Source organism: Electrophorus electricus, chromosome 22 (assembly GCF_041902795.1).
Source record: "Electrophorus electricus isolate QZ-2024a chromosome 22, ASM4190279v1, whole genome shotgun sequence".
NCBI classification, from domain to species: Eukaryota; Metazoa; Chordata; class Actinopteri; order Gymnotiformes; family Gymnotidae; genus Electrophorus; species Electrophorus electricus.
In genome coordinates, this window is record NC_137518.1 from 476,630 (window position 1) to 496,836 (window position 20,207).

A 20,207-nucleotide genomic window follows, 5' to 3' on the forward strand; every position below is an offset into this window, starting at 1 on the left:
TGGCTGAGCCTGGTACATAACCTCTAATGTTACGAGCGTCTCTTCGGTCACTTCTGTGTGTTTTATGTTGTGATTGGTGCATGCAGTGTTAAATTCCTGCCACCCCTGACATTGCATATTGGGGTAAAACATTGAAAAAGTTCTTTAGAGCACTTGACAAAGTCACTATAGCAAAATTACATTAAAAACTAAATTAATTAAAAAACTAAACATTTTACTTAACACTCTCCTAAATTTAAAGTTTAGTTAATCTGTCAATTTATAATTATAAAGCATAACATGGTAGGTGTTATAAGACTTCATGGTGTCTCAAAATATTAGCCCCTTTGCAAATATTTATTTTACCCAAATGGTTGCTAGGTAACTAGAGGTAAAAGGAAAACATGTTAGAAGTAGAAAGATTTTGCTTTTACATAACATTTCCAAATGCTTTAGCAGTTTTGCAGTCACTCCAAAATTTGTAACGGGTAGTGTTGAAATATCCTCTCCAGTGACATGACATGGTGCTCTTGAGAAGTCCTTAATGTCTACAGATGTGTTCACACTCAGATTCATGCCACTGTTTTTCATGTTAAGTTAATGTTATCAGCATAAAACAATTGTCAATGGGAAATCATTCACAGTTCTGTAGTCACTGACATATTTAGCTTATTTCACAATGGCTCAAACATGATTTTATCCACTAGATCATGTCAAGGATGATTAAAAACTCAGAACAGGATTGCAGCTGTCACCAGACACAGTAAGAGCCGTAATCATATCAGAATGCTCAGCTGGTTTTGGAATGCAGTGTTGTTGTACACATTTAATAAAGCAATTTTTGTCAAAATTTGACCCATTTTTAATCACATTACAAGGGTTTTAAGGAAGGAATTCTTCTTATTAATTATTTATGCAAGGAAGTCAGGAATACTGATTATCATTCATCTTACTGACTATACTGACTGTCATAAAACATAAAACGTATTCTCTGACTACACTTAAATGACCCAGTGGTCTATAGCAGTAGAAGTTGTTATTCAAAATAAGTTCTTCACATGACCAGATGCTAACCCTAAACCCTAACCCTAACCCTAAACCCTTACCCTATAGTAAATATACCACTTATCCACCTGGAGTATAGTTATCCCTACTAAGGGACCAGGGTCATATTCACACCAGAGCACTAGTGCTTTGTTTATTGTAAGATGCATCAATCACAATAAAACATATCGCATGAAATTCTGAGGCGACCCTACAGAGATCCTTCCACTTCCTCTAATGGAAATAAATATCACATGTAAGAAGGGGGGTGGGTTCCACCTTCGTGTATGAACACAGCTATTCCTGGAACCTGCTGAATTGATTTCTGTTGAACTTGAGTAGTGGTGGTCCATCAGTTGACATGAACAATGCATTAGTTTGCTTATAATTGCTTTATTAATGTGATGCATTAGAACTCAGGAGAGTTCATAAGGCCATTGCTACATGTGTGTGTCTGTTGTTAAACTATAAAGTGCATCAAATTTTACACTCTGCACTCTATGTTTGGTCCTGCTGAGGTTTGTCTGTGGTCAGTGCTAACCTGGATGTTGGATGACATGCAGGGGTGGAGTCATGGCTGGGTGGAGTATGGGCCTTGTGACAGGCCTTGAAAAACCCTGGGGTAGAATACTGTTTGATTACACTGAAAAGAATTACCCCATAACATCCTGATATCAAAATGACTAAAACCATATACATTCATTAACCCAGTCTTAATACACACTTAATACACACAGACACACTCCTAGGTATTGGAAATCTTCCTTTGTGGTTTTGGTCTGTGTTTACATGACGGATTAATTTATTTCCTGCAGCTGTGTCAGTGGTGTAGTCATACTGTGGGTGTCCAGTTCTACCATCCCTCTAGTGTTCTAGTGCATTCAGAGGCCACGGAAGTGCACTGAACTCACTATCATGGTCATGGAACTAGTGTGATATGACTTTGATGTGCTTTGTGATACACTGACATGTTGGCCAATAACCATTATAGCATGTACGCACAGTAGTCATAAAGGCCTGCATATGGTGAGAACTTCCCTAGACTTCACGCATCAAAGAGGTGTTTCTGTCTTCTCCATCTGCAGAACAGCTGCTTATAGGATGTTTTTGGTTTTTTTGCACCATTCTGTGTAAACTCTAGAGACTGTGTAAACCCTAGAGACTGTGTAAACTCTAGAAACTGTATAAACCCTAGAGACAGTGTACATTTTAGAGACTGATGTGTGTGAATTTCCCTAGAGATCAGCAGTTTCTGCCACTGATAACCCTATGAACTGTCACGAATGGTCACCCTCCTGGCATCCCTGTTTCCATGGTTTCCCTGTCATGTCTGAATTCCTTTGGTTCCTGGTTGTTCCGTTCCATGGTTTCGTTTTCTCCGCCCCTCGTTTGGTTTTCCACACCTGTCCTTCATTTCTAGTCTTGTTCAGTTCATGTATTTAAACCCTTTCTTGATCCCTGTGCGTTTGCTGTTCATTGCATGTGAATGTGAATTAGTTATTGTCTTGTATCTGTTATAACCTGTTTCCCATGTTTGCTTCCATGTGTTTAGTTCTAGCCGCTGTTTGTGTAGTTACTCGTGTATCCTAGCCCTTGTCTGGATTAATCATGTATTCTCGAACGCTCCTTATTGGCTCTTTGACCCTGGACTACTCTGACTACGACTCTGGATTTGCCCTTAATAAATCTTGCTCTTTCTGCGCTAGCGTCCGCCTCCTTACCGATCAACATTACAACGAACAAAGTCACATATGTCATTTTTCCCCATTTGTAAAATGTAACTACAGCTTTGGCCCAATAAATATAGTAAATATTTTCACAGTTTAGCAAAAGTCAGTATTTAGTGTGACCTCCCTTGGCACTAAGCATATCTTTTGGGGAGACTGTCCTGAAGTTTTCTGAAGTTGTCTTCTTTCCATTCAGGCTCCATGCAGGTTTAAGAGAGCCAGGATCAAGAAGCTGTTTCTGATTTTATTGTTTTATAGCATTGCTAAAACAACAAATGTGATGGTGGTATAAGACCTTTGCATAGTACTACAGTGTGTGTGTGTGTGTTTATATATATATATATATATATATATATATATATATATATATATATATATATATATATATATATATATATATATAAAGTACAGAGTTTCCGGAGACACATGTTTTGGACAGAGGTCCAAAGCAAAGCAGGAGGTGAAACCAGTTTATTAGTGCAGTCAAGTGCCATGATCATAGCATTGCTGATGAAGGACCTCTGACTTGTTCATATGGAACCGGTGTGCAATGTGCATTATGATCTTAAGTTTATTTTGACTGACTAGATTCAGTCTTGTATTCCTTCCTTTAGATTCTGCTGTGCTGCTCCTAATTCAAACATAGAATTATTATTAGTGATGATTTCCAGAGATATTGGAGAACAGGCCATAATCTAATGGACTTGCAGTTGTATGCTACCAATAATAAAGTTATAATGCTAGATGTTTTACCTGTGAATTTTACCACTGCCCACTACTCCCTTCAGTTAACAACCTTATTCTTTGGCATTCAAGAACATTCCTAATGCATTAACACAGTGTCTTCCAGAGGGCCAACACCTACATGTCTTATTCAGTCTTATTCAGTACATATCCAAACCCATCTCTACCCTGTAATCCAGCCACCCGTGTTAAACACCTCATTAAACCCCACAGCAGTTTGGTTATCTGCTCTGGGCATAGTATCCAATGTGTAAGCAGAGTCATCAGTGCCACTGGCCCATATCAAAGTGTCAATTGTTTGAATTGTGTGATTTTAACTATAATTGATGTTTCTGTTCTCTTGCCCCCCCCCGTCTCTCTCTCTCTCTCTCTCTCTCTCTCTCTCTCTCTCTCTCTCTCTTTCTCTCTCTCTCTCTCTCACTCTGTGTGTGTGTGTGTGTGTGTGTGTGTGTGTGTGTGTGTGTGTGTGTGTTTTAGACACATTCTGCAGGAGGCTGAAGGTGAAGATTAGCATTCCTTAGTCTGGACCTTTTTGTGCTGTGGTGAGTTGGATGCTCAGGCAGGTCAAGTTTACTTCTAAAGCATTAGCAATTAAACTGGCTCAGCAATCAGTAGATACAGATACCTGGACAATTGTGATAATAAATGTATTTTTATTGTAATCAATACAAACTGCTATCTGAGCACAAAGTCAGATAAGTACTGCATTTTAATATAGCATTTTAAATATCAGGTCATTCTAACCTCTTGAGATTTTGCTATTCTGATCTTTGTGATCTTTTTTGCTCTTTCTGATATGAATTATGTATTTTGTGTATTGTTATTCTGTGTGCTCTTATTCTGTGTATTCTGTGTTTGTGTTTGTCTGGTCAGCCAAAGATCTTATAGGCTTCTCATTTAGGTGTACAACAGAATGTCTTTTAAACATCCAGTAAATGTCTAAAACCAATATTACCATTTACTAGTTGATTCAAGAAGGAGAAGTTTTTACGTTGTTGTTCAGTCCATCACATTATCACCTAATAATAAGAGTTTTCATATGCTCTGTGATCTTTTCACAAGCAAATGAGAGCAATGAATTGCAAGGATATTACAACTTACATGGCTTGTTGATGTCGATGACACACCCACACAGTTTTTGGTCCTGTTTTAGGACACACATCAATCTGGGTCTCACTTCCTCCATGGTCGAGGTGACATACGTTTGTCTAATGATTTGTAGAAATAAGATACTAGTTTGTCATGAAATTTGAAGGGAAATTATAACAGGAACATCCTTCAAAAATGCTCCGAATAATTCACATTTCCAACTGAATTAAACTTTTTGTACTCTATTTTAACTTGCATTATAATCCATTTGAAAGGCGATGTAATTTTATAAATTTTAATGGAATTTCAATAATGAAGATGCCAGTATCAAAAAATAAATAAATAAAAATTCTGCAGCCAATCTGCATTTTGCCAAAATAAGAAATGTGTTTGGTGCAGAGTGACAAGTCAAATTTGTTTCATATAGTGTAACAAGTCAAATTGTTAGATTGATTTAGCATTGATTTAACATTGGTTATTATTAATCATAACCAAATTCCTTTTATAATATAATAGGCTCTGCATTATAACCAGTTGAATCATAAGTACTGTAAATATAAACAGATTGATGCAATAGTTGATTTAACTGTTAATAAACACAATTAGAGGTTGAGTGGCAAACAGTCTGTGTTTGTGCCTGAAGATGCAGACACCATTGTGTGAGATCTAAATGAAAATGAGAATCAGGCATTTGACTCATTGAAGCAGATTTTTAAAACATTACATTTAATTAAACTGAATTAAAATGGTAAATTTAATTGAACTTCCTAACACTGTCTAGAAAATTTATTTCAATGCTGTTCCAACAAAGGAGTTTATCACTAGATAACTGCTTGACCACCTGACATAAATATTACATTAGATGACAAACATTATTTGTTACACTTTGTCTTTAATTAGTCTAACACAGGTTAGCAGTACCAGATGCATTTATGTATTCATTATTAATTTATGTATTCATTATTAATTTATTTGGCATATAATATTGTACCACAAATCCCTCCAACTAACTATTGGATGCTTAAAATTTGTAAACACAATGTGTGAAGAAGTTATAGAATAACAGAAGTTAGAGAAACTGAAGTTATGTAGTAACAGAAGTTATAGAGTAACTGAAGTTACAGAGTAACAGAATTTATAGAGTAACTGAAGTTATAGACTAACTGAAGTTAATGTAAAAGAAGCTACAAAGTAATTGAAGTTAAAAGTTACAGAATTCAGTATAAAAGAAATTAGAAAGTAACTGAAGTTACAGAGTAACTGAAGTTATAGTCACTGATGTTACAGAGTAACCGAAGTTTCAAGTAACAGAATATATAAAGTAACTGAAGTTACCGAGTAACAGAGGCTACAGAATAAAAGAAGTTAGAATAGCTGAAGTTATAGAGTAACAGAAGGTACAGAGTAACTGAAGATACAGAGTAACAGAAGTTACAAGTATATGAAATTACAGAGTAACAGAATTTACATGTAACAGAAGTTATACAATAGCAAAACCTATAGAGTAACTGATGTTATAGATTAACTGTAGTAAGAGAGTAAAAAATGTTAGAATAAGTGAAGTTATAGAGTAACAGAAGTTAGAGTACCTGAAGTTGTGGAGTAAAGAAACTTGTAGAGGAACTGAAGTCAGAGTAACAGAAGTTACATACTAATTGAAATTATAGAGTAACTGGAGTTAATGTAAAAGAAGCTACAAAGTAACAAGTTACAGTGACAGAAGTTATAGAGTAACTGATGTTATAGAGTAACAGAAATAATAGAGTAACAAACAGAGTAACTGAAGTTACAGAGTAACTGAAGCTATAGCATAACAGAAGATAGAATAACTGAAGTTAAAGAGAAACAGAAGTTACAGAGTAACTGAAGTTTCAAGAAACAAAATTTATACAGTAACAGAAGTTACAGAGTAAATGAAGATACAGTGTAACTGAAGTGACAAGTATCTGAAATTTTAGAGTAACAGAAGTTACAGAGTAACTGAAGGTACAAGTAAGATAAGTTATAGAGTAACTGAAGTGACAGAATAACAGAGGTTACAGAGTAACTGAAGTTATAGTAGCTGAAGTTATAGAGTAACAGAAGTTAGAGTAACAACTTACAGAGTAACTGACGTTAAAAAGTAAAAGAATTTACAGAGTAACTGAGGTTAGGGTAACAGAAGTTACAAAGTAACTGAAGATACAAGTAACAAAAAATTTAGAGTAACACAACTTATAGAGTAACTGACATTATAGAGTAACTGAAGTAATAGAGTAACAGACGTTGGAGTAACTGAAGTAAGAGTAGCTGAATTTGTGCAGTAACAGACGTTAGGGTAACTGAAATTATAGAGTAACTGAAGTTACAGAATGATAGAGGTTACAGAGTAACTGAAGATACATAGCAATAGACATTACAGGTATCTGAAGTTACAGAGTAACTGAAATTAGAGTAACTGAAGTTATAGATTAACAGAAGTTACAAAGTAAATGAAGTTACAAAGTAACTGGTTATTGAGTAACAAGTTACAGAGTAGTAGAAGTTACAGAGTAACAAGATAGACTAACTGAAGTTAGATTAAAACAAGTTACAGAGTAAATGAAGTTAGAGTAACTAAAGTTGCAGAATAACAGGGTACAGAGTAACCTGTTATGATACACAGTAACAGAATACACAGTAACAGAAGTTAAAAGTATCTGAAGTTGTAGAGTAACAGAAGTTACAGAGTATCTGAAGGTTCAGAGTAATAGAACTTATAGAGTAACTGAAGTTATAGAGTAACTGAATTTAATGTAATAAAAGTAACTGAAGTTACAGAGTAACTGACATTAAAGAGTAAAAGAACTAATAGAGTAACAGACGTTAGAGTAACTGAAGTTACAGAGTAACAGAAGTTATCAAGTAACTGAAGTTACAGAGTAACAGAGGTTACAGAGTAACTGAATTTAGATTAGCTGAAATTATAGAGTAACAGAAGTTACAGAGTAACTGAAGATAGAGTAACTGAAGTAACAATAACTGAACTTAAAAGTAACAGAATTTATAGAGTAACAGAACATGTAGAGTAAATGAAGTTATAGATTAACTGACGTTATAGAGTAACTGAAGTCATAGAGTAACAGAAGTTAGAGTAAAGGAAGTTATAGAATAACAGAAGTTACAAAGTAACAAGTTAGATTAACAGAAGTAACAAAGTAACTGAAGTTAGTGTATCTGAAGTTAGAGTAACAGAAGTTATAGAGTAACTAAATTTAAAGAGTAACAGGAGTTACAGAGTAATTGAAGTTCAAGTAACAGAAGTTATAGAGTAACAAGTTACAAAGTAGCTAGACTAACTGATGTTATAGAATACCAGAAGTTACAGAGTAACTGAAGTTATAGAGTAACTGAAGTGACACTACAAGAATTTACAAAGTAACTGAAGTTACAGAATTGAGGTTATAGAGTAACTGACGTTAAAGGGTAACATAATTTATAGAGTAATTAAAGTTTCAGCGTAACTGAAGTTATAGAGTAACTGATGTTATAGAGTACGAGAAGTTACAGAGTAACTGAGGTTATAGAGTAACTAAAGTGACACTAAAAGAAGTTACAAAGTAACTGAAGTTACAGAGTAATTGACGTTATAGAGTAACTGATGTTAAAGAGTAGCAGAAGTTATAGAGTAACTAAAGTTACAGCATAACTGAAGGTAGAGTAACAGAATTTATAGAGTAACTGAACTTATAGACTAACTGAAGTTAGAGTAACTGAAGTTACAGAGTGACTGAAGTTATACAGTAACAGAAGTTAGACTAACTGAAGTTATAGAGTAACAGATGTTACAGAGTAACTGAAGTCAGAGAAACAGAAGTAACAAAGTAACTGGTTACAGAGTATCTGAAGTTACAAGTAACACAAGTTATAGAGTAACTGAAGTTACACAGTAACATAGGTTACAGAGTAACTGAAGTTAGAGTGTCTTAAGTTATCGAGTAACAGAAGTTACAGAGTAACTGAAGATACAGAGTAACAGAAGTTACAATGTAACTGAAGTAACAAGTTACAAGTAACAAGTTATAGAATAACAGAACTTATATAGTAACTGAAGTTATAGAGTAACTGAAGTTACAGAGTAACAGAAGTTACAAATTAATTGAAGTTACAGAGTAACAGAAGTTATAGAGTAACAGAAGTTAGAGTAACTGAAGTAACAGAAGTTGTACAGTAACTGAAGTTGCAACTAACTGAAGTTACAGAGTAACAGAATTTATATATCACAAGGTATATATCTCAAAGGAACTTTTTATTAAAAAAAATATAGCAGTAGAAAACAAGGTACAAAATCCAGTTCATAAAACTCCTCTTTAGAATGTAACATCAGTAAGTCCAGTTTATGTTGCAACTGAATTCCTTAATTTTATTCATTTTCAAATTATTTGTTTAGCAGTATGAAGGTTCTTAGCCTGCAGTGTAAATAAAGAGGTACTAAATTAATAGGCAGATATTTCATGTGTCTGCCTAAAAGCTGTCAGCTGAATGCAATTATATGCACTTTACAGGCAAACGCACAGGCCTGAATTCCAGGAAGACAGGACAGAATAAAAGAAGATATGGTGAGAAAGGATATAGGTGCTATTTTTAACGGCAAAGTGTTGTCAGCGATTCAAAGCAAGCTGCTGGCAGCCTGTTATTCACTGAAGGACACTGGCTTTCCATCTATTAATGGACCTTAATGGACCTTGTGTTTTAGCTGGGGAGGCAACTACAGTGAGTGCAGTGTGAGGAAGTTTTAATGGTTTGGACAGCGTCTCACACATGATGTTGGTCTTGATTGTATGTGATGCACTCTCAACCTCTCAATCACTTCTTATGTAAAAAGAATTATATGTGTGTTATATGGTATTGCAATGCTAGGAATAACCATCACACACTGCACTGTTCGGCTTATATATGGAAGCCTGCAGTGATCAGTTTTGGACAACATATTATTTAGTTCTGATAGCTGAACTGATAAAAGTAAATTATTTTTGCATCACAGGTGATGATGTCTGAGCCCAGAGAATGCAATGAGACTTTTGAGACAGAAGAGGGTGATGGTGAGCCATTTTTGGAGGAGGAGGAGGAGGAGGAAGATGAAACAGAAAGCAGTAAGGAGCTCTTAGAGAGGATAAGAGAATTAGAGGTGAGACCATGCAGATGCTCCCTACAAACTTCCAATAATCACATAACTGTTCAATGTGCAGTGGTTATTTTTAGAATCATGCACCAAAAGCTTTGAATTAAACCCACAGACATGTATATTTTGCTCTGTGACAAAGCTGCCAGAGTAAACCTTCAGTACCTTTTCTGTGGACTTAGATGAGGAACTTTCACAACTTCTAAAATGAATAATTACTTAGCATTTAAATTAAAATAACCAAAAGAAAGTCCAATTCAATATAGATGCATTTTTACTGATACTAGAACAAACAAATAGAGACTAAATATTTATTTGATCACAACAGACTGGATGCATAGTTTGTAGCTTGACTTTTGGATAAACAAATTTTAAAAAATGGATTTTCCAAAATTTTGAAAATAATGGAAGTAATTCCATTAATTTTCAAGCCGCTGCATGCAAAGTCTGCAATTTTCTTATCTCTAGGCTACATTTCCACATCTGTTCTAAAACATCTGTGTACAAACTGTCCGTAGGCACAAGTAAATTGTCATGTGAGACACGTGTGTGAACAGCTGTTCACACTGCACATTGACAACTCTATAAATTGTTCTTCTCATGCACATTTACATGAAGCCACACCCCAAATCTCTATATATGGTAAACAACTTCCCTTTGAAAGGCACAGTAGGCTGATTGTGCGGCTTGTTATAGACAACATGGAATGTGTCAAAAAGTATAAGAAAAGGAATTGTACCGATACACACAAGAACACACTCACACGCACGTACGCACGCACACGCACACACACACACATATGCACGCACGCACACGCACACACACACATAGGCGCGTGCGCACACACGCACACATACACACGCACGCACACTCACACGCACGTGCACACACACGCACGCACCCCTGCACACACACGTGCACACAGACACACACAAACGCACTCACACACGCACGCACACACACACATACACACACACGTGCGCACACACACGCATGAACGCACGCACTCACACACGCATGCACGCACACACACACAAACACACACAAACACACACACACACAAACACACACACGCACGCGCGCTCACACATGTACGCACGCACACACACGCATGCGCACACACACACACACACACATGCACACACACACACTCACACGTGCACACACACACACACACACACACAAACACACACTCACACATACACAGACACGCACACATGCACACACACGTGCACACACACACGCACGCATACACACGCACACACACGCACACACGTGCACACACACACGCGTGCACACGCATGCACACGCACACACACGTGCACACACACATGCACGTACACACACACATGCACACACACACACACAAACAAACACACGCATGCGCACACACATGCGCACACATACACACACTCACACACACGCATACACACACACAAACAAACACACACACAAACACACGCACACACACACACACACAGACAAACACACACGCATGCGCACACACACACTCACACACACACACACTCACATACACGCATTCACACACACACACACACAAATACACACAAACACACACGCACATACACACGCACGCACGCATGCACACACACACGTGCACACACAGACACTCACACACGCATGCACACACGCACACACACACAAACTCACACACTCACACACACGCATGCATGCACACACACACACACAAACAAACACACACAAACAAACACAAACACACACGCACACACACACAAATACACGCGCGCGCGCACACACACAAACACACACACAAACACGTGCACACACACACACACGCGCGCGCACACACACACGCACACTCACACACACACACACGCACTCACACATGCATGCACACACACACACACGCGCGCGCACACACACACAAACACACACTCACACATACACAGACACGCACGCATGCACACACATACGTGCACACACACACACACGCACACACGTGCACACACACACGCGTGCACACACACACGCGTGCACACGCATGCACACACACAAACACATGCACACACACACGCACGCACACACACACACACACATGCGCACACACATACACACACACATGCATGCACACACACACACACACAAACACACACACACACACACTCACACATACACACACACACACACACACACACACACATGCACACACACACCAACAGTAGAAGAACCAAAGTTTTATCTGGAATGTTTATGAGAAAAAGATAAGAAACAAAATGGTGAAGAGTCATGAAGACAAGTGACTCTCTAGTGCTGTATTGTCTGGAGTTTGACCTGTGGCACAGGTGGAGAAAAAGCAATTTGATTTAAACTGCAGCCCACAAAAAGGTCAGGCATACCACATGTGGGGTGTGTGTGTCACTTCTGTGTCATCATGAGATGACAAAACTGTCTGCTATTATTGGAGAGACTCCCCTGAAAGGATTTATACTTGATGGTGACACAAGAGTGCAACTCTGGCAACCACAGAGGAGGACCATCAAAAGGGAACGAGCAAGTTGTATAATTTTAACAGGTAATTTAACACTTGCAACATAACAGTTTGGCAGAAACATAACTGTATCCAAACATAGGCTTATTTTAAATATGCTGAATCACAGCATGAGACACAATAATTGCAAAAATAATTGTTTGTTTTTTATGTAGATCCACATACCATGTTGGCTTAGAACTTTGGGGCGCTGTGGGTCCTCGCTGACTCTGTGCAGGTAAAGCAACTAGAAGACATCCAAGCAATGAAGACATCGATGAGAAACTACAGCAGATTAAAACTAATTTGAAATAACTAAATTCCAAACTAAAGGAAGTGATTTTGTTGTTTTCAAAGAAATAAATGCTAGAATAACTGCTAACTGTGTGAGTACTTTGTGTTGAAATATCCTAAAAACATGGAATCAGGGCTGCAGGGCATAACCCCCATATAGTGGTGAAGGTACTGGACTTGTAATCAGAAGGCTGCTGGTTCAAGTCCCACCACTGAAAAGTTGCCACTGTTGGGGCCCTGAGCAAGACCTTTAACCCTCAAGTTGTACTCAGTCATAATTGGATAAAAGCATCAGCTAAATGCACATGTAGTGCAATATGGCAATCTACTACATTTCACACTCACCAGTAAGCCAGTCAAAAGGATCAGGGGTCCCATGTGTCCGGTGAAAGGGTAAGTCCTCCCTGGCCAGTTGGTGATGACACTCAAATGTGTCACAAATTGCCTGTATTGATTGACAGACATTCTTTTCTCTTGTGAATTCCTCAAAAGGGTGTAATGTAATGTCTGTGTGTACACTCTATTGCCACAATTACATTTGGAAAATGTATTGACATGGAAATCCCTCATTACAGTTGTCTTTTCTGTCAGTGTACCTGAACGTGAAGCGCTCTGCTGGGTGAGTGATGTGAAGGTAAGATAAGTGGCTTTATTCAGCTCAGAGTGGCTGGGAGATGCCAGCCTTTCTCCAGTTTCTCCAGTGTTCACATGGCTAGAAACCCTTCAGTAAACTCTTGAGTGTGCATAGGGATGCTATTGATGTGTTTTGTTGGTCTTTCCAAGAGTTAAGACAGTTGCTGGCAGAAATAAAATAACTCAGGGAAATGAACCCGACGAATGAGCCTCTCAACACTCTCAGCAAAGAAGTCTGTGCTTAAAAACTCTCTGTGTAAAACTGTGTGCAGTCTTTAAAATCACTCATACTGTGTAAAACTGTGTGCAGTCCTTAAAAACACTCATGCTGTGTAAATCCTTACATACACATTTCCTGTACACAGCTGTGTATGGTCCTTACAAATACACAATCCCTGTACACAGATGTTTATGGTCCTCACACCTACATTCACTGCACACAGATGTGTATGGTCCTTACAAACACACTCCGTGCACACAGCTGTGTATGGTCCTACACAAACACTCCGTGCACACAGCTGTGTATGGTCCTACACAAACACTCCGTGCACACAGCTGCGTGTATGTCACATATTGAAGCAAAGCAAAGTTAGGCATCATTGCATGTAATCTTCAAAAACATCTTTATATAATCTTGCCTTTTGTATTGCACTATAATTTGCCAGATATTTTGACAATTGACAATAAATTAGAATTGGAATTCATCATAATCAGTTTACTCAACTTTACTTTTCGACCACTAGGGGTCCCTGTATACGCGTGGTTAGGAGTAGCTCTAAATACATTCTGACACAGAAGAAGAATTTGATCCCGTTCACATTCTATGCATAGAAATGTATGTGTACAGTTAATGCACAAAACTGGGTGCACTTATGTTAGGTAAATGACACCTGACACCTTGGATATAGCTTTCCTGCAACCCACCAACATCAATCTAACCAAAAAAAACATTAAGTAATTAGAAATTCCTAAACAAATAATAAAAAATCAAGACAATTTCTCATATAACTTTTTTAAATCCTCATATATGTCAAAGACTAAAGACCTTTGCTAAGGACTATGTTTGGTGTGTTTGATTTGTGAAGAACTCACCGGCCATATTCTAACTGATTTAGATAATGAACATTGAAACAACAAATCACCTGCACATCCCTGTAAGTTTACTAACTTTACTTGTTCATGATTAGTTATTTAATTTGAGTCATTCATGTTTTTGGTTTGTTAATGAAGTTACATACCACAAGAGGATGCTTGTCCTATGTACAGTGAGTCCACTATAGCCATACTTAATGTTCACAGCTGCTTATAGCTTTGTGCTATAAAACACTGCATATATGGAGCAAAAAATTAAAAGAAATATGAAAAATGTCTCTCACATACTTACACAGAGTGAGAGATGGAAAGAGAGAGAGAAAGATAGATGGAGAGAGTGAGAAACAAATGGGGAGGGGGAGATAGATGGAGAGAGAGAGAGAGAGAGAGAGAGAGAGAGAGAGAGAGAGAGAGAGAGAGAGAGAGAGAGAGAGAGAGAGAGAGAGTGTGTGTACAAATACCCCTTTACTGGTAAAGTGACTTGGCCATGATTGTTCTTGGAATGTGTGTTTGATTGATTTGGAATAATGAGTTTGATTGATTTGGAATAATGGCGCTTTTGTCTGTAATACACATTTTTAATTAGTGTGAGTGTGTGAGTTCCTGGAAAAATGTAGGCTACTAAATGCTAATATTTATTACATTAGTAATAAATATTACATTAGTACCTAGACAATATTTAGTCTAGGTATTCATGTGTTGGTATCTGCTCAATGAGATTGATTATCCGAACCTTCTAAACAGCACCAGTGTCTGCGTTGCCAGCCACTCTGACATCTTGTTTGTGTTTGTTTTTTTTTTGTCAGTCTCTGCTTCATCAAGTGCTGTGCTTATATTTGGTAAAAAAAAAATGGGACACTGCTGTAGAGAGTAAAATTTTTCCTTTGATTTGTTGCTTAGCATGGTAATAATTTTAGGTCGCTGTCTTGCATAGTTCTCCTTACTCTAAAACTTGTCTGCACTATTTGCATATTACTGTCTGTTTTCTTTTATATGCTGAGACTGGATCAAACCTGTTGACTTAGTATGTCAGAGAGAAAGGTTCACAAGGCAGCGGGTTCCCAGGACTGAGCCTGGAAAGAGTTGATGTACTTCTGAGCTCTTTAGCTGTAAAGATGCCACGCTACAAACTTGACTGTTTCAGTTCTGGATACATATTTTGGAGTTATAAATTAGACAGTACACAGTACACAGTACATAAGACAAGAATATATCAAACAAAACAAACCCATAAAGAAGTAATATTGAATTTGTAATGATAAATATATGTCACACTGCAGCAGCCTGAAACAAAATTGCAAAATACAGTCAAAATGTAGTTCTGCTATATTCATGCTATATCTGTTCAGTTTTATTCATTACAAAGGAGCATATTGCTACTAAACCCAGAACATCTAGCTGGTGTGTGCAGGGTTTGATACATTGGAGTTCTTCCATGCATATGTATAAGTATGCGGTGTTTGCTGCGTTGGGCCTGTGTTTGTGGATGGCACACTCATTAAGATGTTCCTCACGTTGAGCGGAGTTGACTGCAGCCAATTTCAGTCTGTTGTGCTTCCTTCCTTCACACGTTCCTGTGAGTGAATGCCTGCCTCTTCATGCCCTTAAGTGCCTCTGTTAAATCTTTAGAGATGCACGCTGGCCATCTCACATGCTTATAAATACTCTCTACTGCTTCTTTGGCCATTGTCACACCACCCTTCTCTGGCCTGGCGTAGGATTAAGCCAGTGCTTTCAACCACATGGCCGTTTGCTGTCTCTTTATATTCATGCCAGTGTAAATTCACAGTTGCGATATAAATTCTAATTAATGGCACACTCCTGCATTATCTACAAACTCAGGACTGATCTGAAGACGACCAATGCATCACTAACTACTTTTGGACACCTACTTGTCTGTTAAGAGGACATACCAAACTCAGTTTGCAACCTCATTCGTTACCTGGGAGAGTCTTTAAAAGTAGCCAAATAACCAAAAAGGCACTGAATATATCACTCTGATTTCACACTGAATGTATCACTCTGATTTCACACTGACTGTATCACCCTGATATCACACTCAACATATCACTCTGATATCACACTGAATATCACTCTGATATCACACTCAACACAACACTCTAATATCATACTTATCACTCTATCACACTCAACATACCACTCTGATAGCACACTCAAAATATCATTCTCCCAGACACTCCAGATTAAACATGCTGTAACCACAATGCTCATATAGTCATCACAACAACATACACACACGTATGTACATATAATATAAACAACACACATATATATATACATACAATATAAACAACACACACATTTACATTTACATTTACATTTACATTTCCGGCATTCAGCAGACGCTCTTATCCAGAGCGACTTACAAAAGTGCTTTGTCATTTGCTCATAGAATATATTTAAGTACAGTACAGTAGGTTAGAATTAAACATACCAATGAACTAGAATACTGTAGAATACAGGGATGAATGCTGATATCTAGAAGTGCAAAATACATGAGGTCTATCTTAAACAATGATAAGTGCTATAAACAATAAGTGCTAGAGTTTGTTAAACAATATAAACAATGCCCTACAATAAGTACTAAATTAGTCATTCAATAAGGGAGCAGTGTCAGTTGTCCTTTAAATATTCCGCAAATAGATTGTCTTCAGTCTGCGTTTGAAGACTGCAAGGGACTCTGCTGTCTGGACAGCAAGTGGGAGTTCATGCCACCTTGGAGCCAGGACAGAAAATAATCTCTATGCTTGTCGTCCATGAGACCTGAAGCAAGTTATTTCAAGCCAAGCCATACTTGAGGTTCAAAGTACTCGAGGTACAGATCGGGCTTTGACCATTGACCTCATGTATGAAGGGGCTGGTCCATTTTTGGCTTTGTAGGCAAGCATCAAGGTTTTAAATCTGATGCATGCAGCTACAGGGAGCCAATGAAGGGAGCGCAGCAGTGGAGTAACGTGTGAAATTCGGAAGATAGAAGACCAGTCGTGCTGCTGCATTCTGGACAAGTTGTAGAGGTTTGATGGCTCTTAGAGGAAGACCAGCAAGTAGCAAGTTGCAGTAGTCTAGCTTTGAGATCACAAGAGACTGCACAAGCAGCTGGGTAGCTTCCTGCGAAAGAAAGGGTTAAATCCTTCGTATGTTACAAAGGAGGAATCTGAAAGATCGGGTTAGATTAGAAACATGAGTTGAGAACGACAACTGGTTGTCCAAAGTTACGCCCAGGCTACGGGCAGCTTTGGATGGTGATACCAGGGAGTTCTCAAAGGAAACAGTGAGGTCATGGTAAGGTTTGGGAGTACCTGGGATGAACAGAAGCTCGGTTTTACTGGGGTTGAGCTTCAAGTGGTGGGCTGTCATCCATGACGCAATGTCAGTCAAGCATGTCGAAATACATCTGGAGACCTGCATGTCAGAGCGTGGAAAAGAAAGAAATAATTGAGTGTTATCAGCATAGCAGTGGTAGGAGAAACCATGAGAAGATATTACATCACCAACAGAACGAGTATACAAAGAGCAGAGAAAGGGGCCCAATAATGAGCCTTGTGGAACACCAGTGGAGAGTCTACACGGTTTGGATGTGGATCCTCTCCATGTCACCCGATAGGACCGTCCATCCAGATAGGACTGAAACCGTCTCCAAGAGCCAGTCACACCAAGCCTGGAAAGAACAGAGAGAAGAATGTTGTGGTTCACTGTGTCAAAGGCTGCTGAAAGGTCTAGAAGAATCAAAACAGATGACTGTTTGGCAGCTTTAGCGGCATGAAGTTTCTCAGTCACCGCTATGAGGGCCGTCTTTGTAGAATGTGCCAGTTTGTAGCCAGACTGATTTGGATCATGCAGCTGGTTCTGGGTGAGAAAAAGAGACAATTGATTATAAACTGCTCATTCAAGGGCTTTTGAGAGGAAAGAGAGAACTGATACCGGTCTGTAGTTGGTAACACTGGAACTGTCAGATGTGGCCTTCTTGAGGATTGGTACCACCCTGGTGGTTTTGAATGCAGTAGGTACGTATCCAGAAAATAAGGAGTTGTTGATGATGACAGAGATGAAAGGAAACAGATCTCTTGCAATTGTCTGGAACAGAGCAGAAGGAATTGGATCCAGCGGACATGTAGTTGGATTGCTGGAAGTCAGGAGTTGAAGAATTTCATCTGTGGAGAGAGGAGAAAAAGAAGTCAAAAAGTTGGATGTTGGGGAATGAACATTGGTTGGAGGGGTGGGAACAGAGGAAAAGGACTGGTGGATTTCTGCAACCTTCTCCTCAAAGAAGGTGATAAAATCTTCCTGAGTAAGAGATGAGGAAGGAGGGGGAGGATTAAGGAGAGAAGAAAAAATAGTGAAGAGCTTGCATGGATCAGATGATGATGATTTGAATTTCTATCTGTAGTAGGATGACTTTACAGATGTTACTTCCAGTGAGAACTTGGAAAGGAGAGACTTGTATGAGCTGAGGTCTGAATCTACGCGAGATTTCCTCCACCGCCTCTCTGCAGTCCTTCATTCTCTCCTGTGGCAGCGAAGTGTTTCTGTTAGCCAGGGGGCAGGTGGGGAGGACTTAGCAGGTCTAAAGGAGAGAGGGCACTCATTCATTGATGAGGAGAGTGTAGAAATGAAAGTATTTGTAACTGTATCCAGAGAGAGAGAGGATAGAGAGTCAGGGTGAGGAAGGGTGGACAAAATAGTAGAAGTAAAAGAAGAGGGAGATATGTAGTGCAGATTGTGACGGAGGGAGGCACATACATGCACACACGTCTATTCATACAATATAAACAACACATGCAAATGTATGTACATACAATATAAACAGCACATGCACACGTATGTACATACAATATAAACAACACATGCACATGTATGTACATACAATATAAACAGCACATGCACACATGTATGTACATACAACATAAACAACACATGCACACGTATGTATATACAATATAAACAACACATGCACACATGTATGTACATACAATATAAACAGCACATTCACACATGTATGTACATACAATATAAACAACACACATACACATGTATGTACATACAATATAAACAGCACATGCACACATATGTACATACAATATAAACACACATACACATGTATGTACATACAATATAAACAACACACACACACAGGCAGTATTGATGTTATTTAGATTCATTGCAGTAACATGATTGTTCATAGCAAATGTTCGTTGTCATCGGTGGCCAAGTACTGTAACACACACACTATTGGTTAGGCTGAAGTAGAAGACGTTTGCTTCCCTAAAACTAGTGAAAACCTGCATAACTGTTTGGATTCAACACTGATCTGAAGGTGTCATCTGTGGCCACATCTGACCAGCACATGATTTAAAAATTCCATATTCTTTATTCCCTTATTCCACTTTGATTGCCTGTATGGCATTAAAATGCCATAAAGGTAAAGTGAAATGTGGAACTAGGTCTATTGACTCCTCCAGTCTATTAGTATCAATTATTGATTGATTGAGTCAATATTGTCTCATTTTTCAGACTGTGTTAGTGAATGTTTTCTGGCTAGAGCCCATTCTACTTATAATTACAATCAATTCTGCTGCTGTTGAGCCTTAATGATCTGTAGAGGCAGAGAGTAAACAGCCCTCCTTGTTTTTTTATTTGTACCCTTGTTCCTCATAAAATCCACTTGGGCGAGCATGTGTTTCCTTTGCTCAATTAAAAGTCAGGTCGATCACAAGGAAATGCAGCCAACCCTTCTTTTCCTCTATGTAGCAGTGGGTGGAGGATGCAGACTGAATAGGTCTGTTCAGAGGAATAACTAAGGGTTATATATGAGAACGGCTGGCTTACATTTCTCAGGTCTTACACGTGTTTCTCTGCATCAGTTAACGCCAGGCTGATATTTCAATCAGCTGTTATTGTACTTGCAGAACAAGAGTTTTGATTAAATAAATACATT

General features: G+C 38.3%; 1 protein-coding gene across 5 annotated transcripts in view; it reads left to right on the forward strand.

Annotated features, from left to right (window-relative positions):
- LOC113582019 (nck-associated protein 5-like) overlaps nucleotides 1-20,207 on the forward strand; it is a 68,041-nt gene that overhangs the window by 23,417 nt on the left and 24,417 nt on the right. For 3 of the 5 annotated variants that reach the window (XM_035520655.2, XM_035520656.2, XM_027017546.3), the window contains exons 2-3: nucleotides 3,972-4,053; nucleotides 9,586-9,729. In XM_035520655.2, the coding sequence (XP_035376548.1) occupies nucleotides 9,589-9,729 (141 nt within the window). In that variant the 5' untranslated portion in view covers nucleotides 3,972-4,053; nucleotides 9,586-9,588. The remainder of the gene's footprint in view (nucleotides 1-3,971; nucleotides 4,054-9,585; nucleotides 9,730-20,207) is intronic. The other 2 variants (XM_035520657.2, XM_035520654.2) reach the window with 1 other exon arrangement.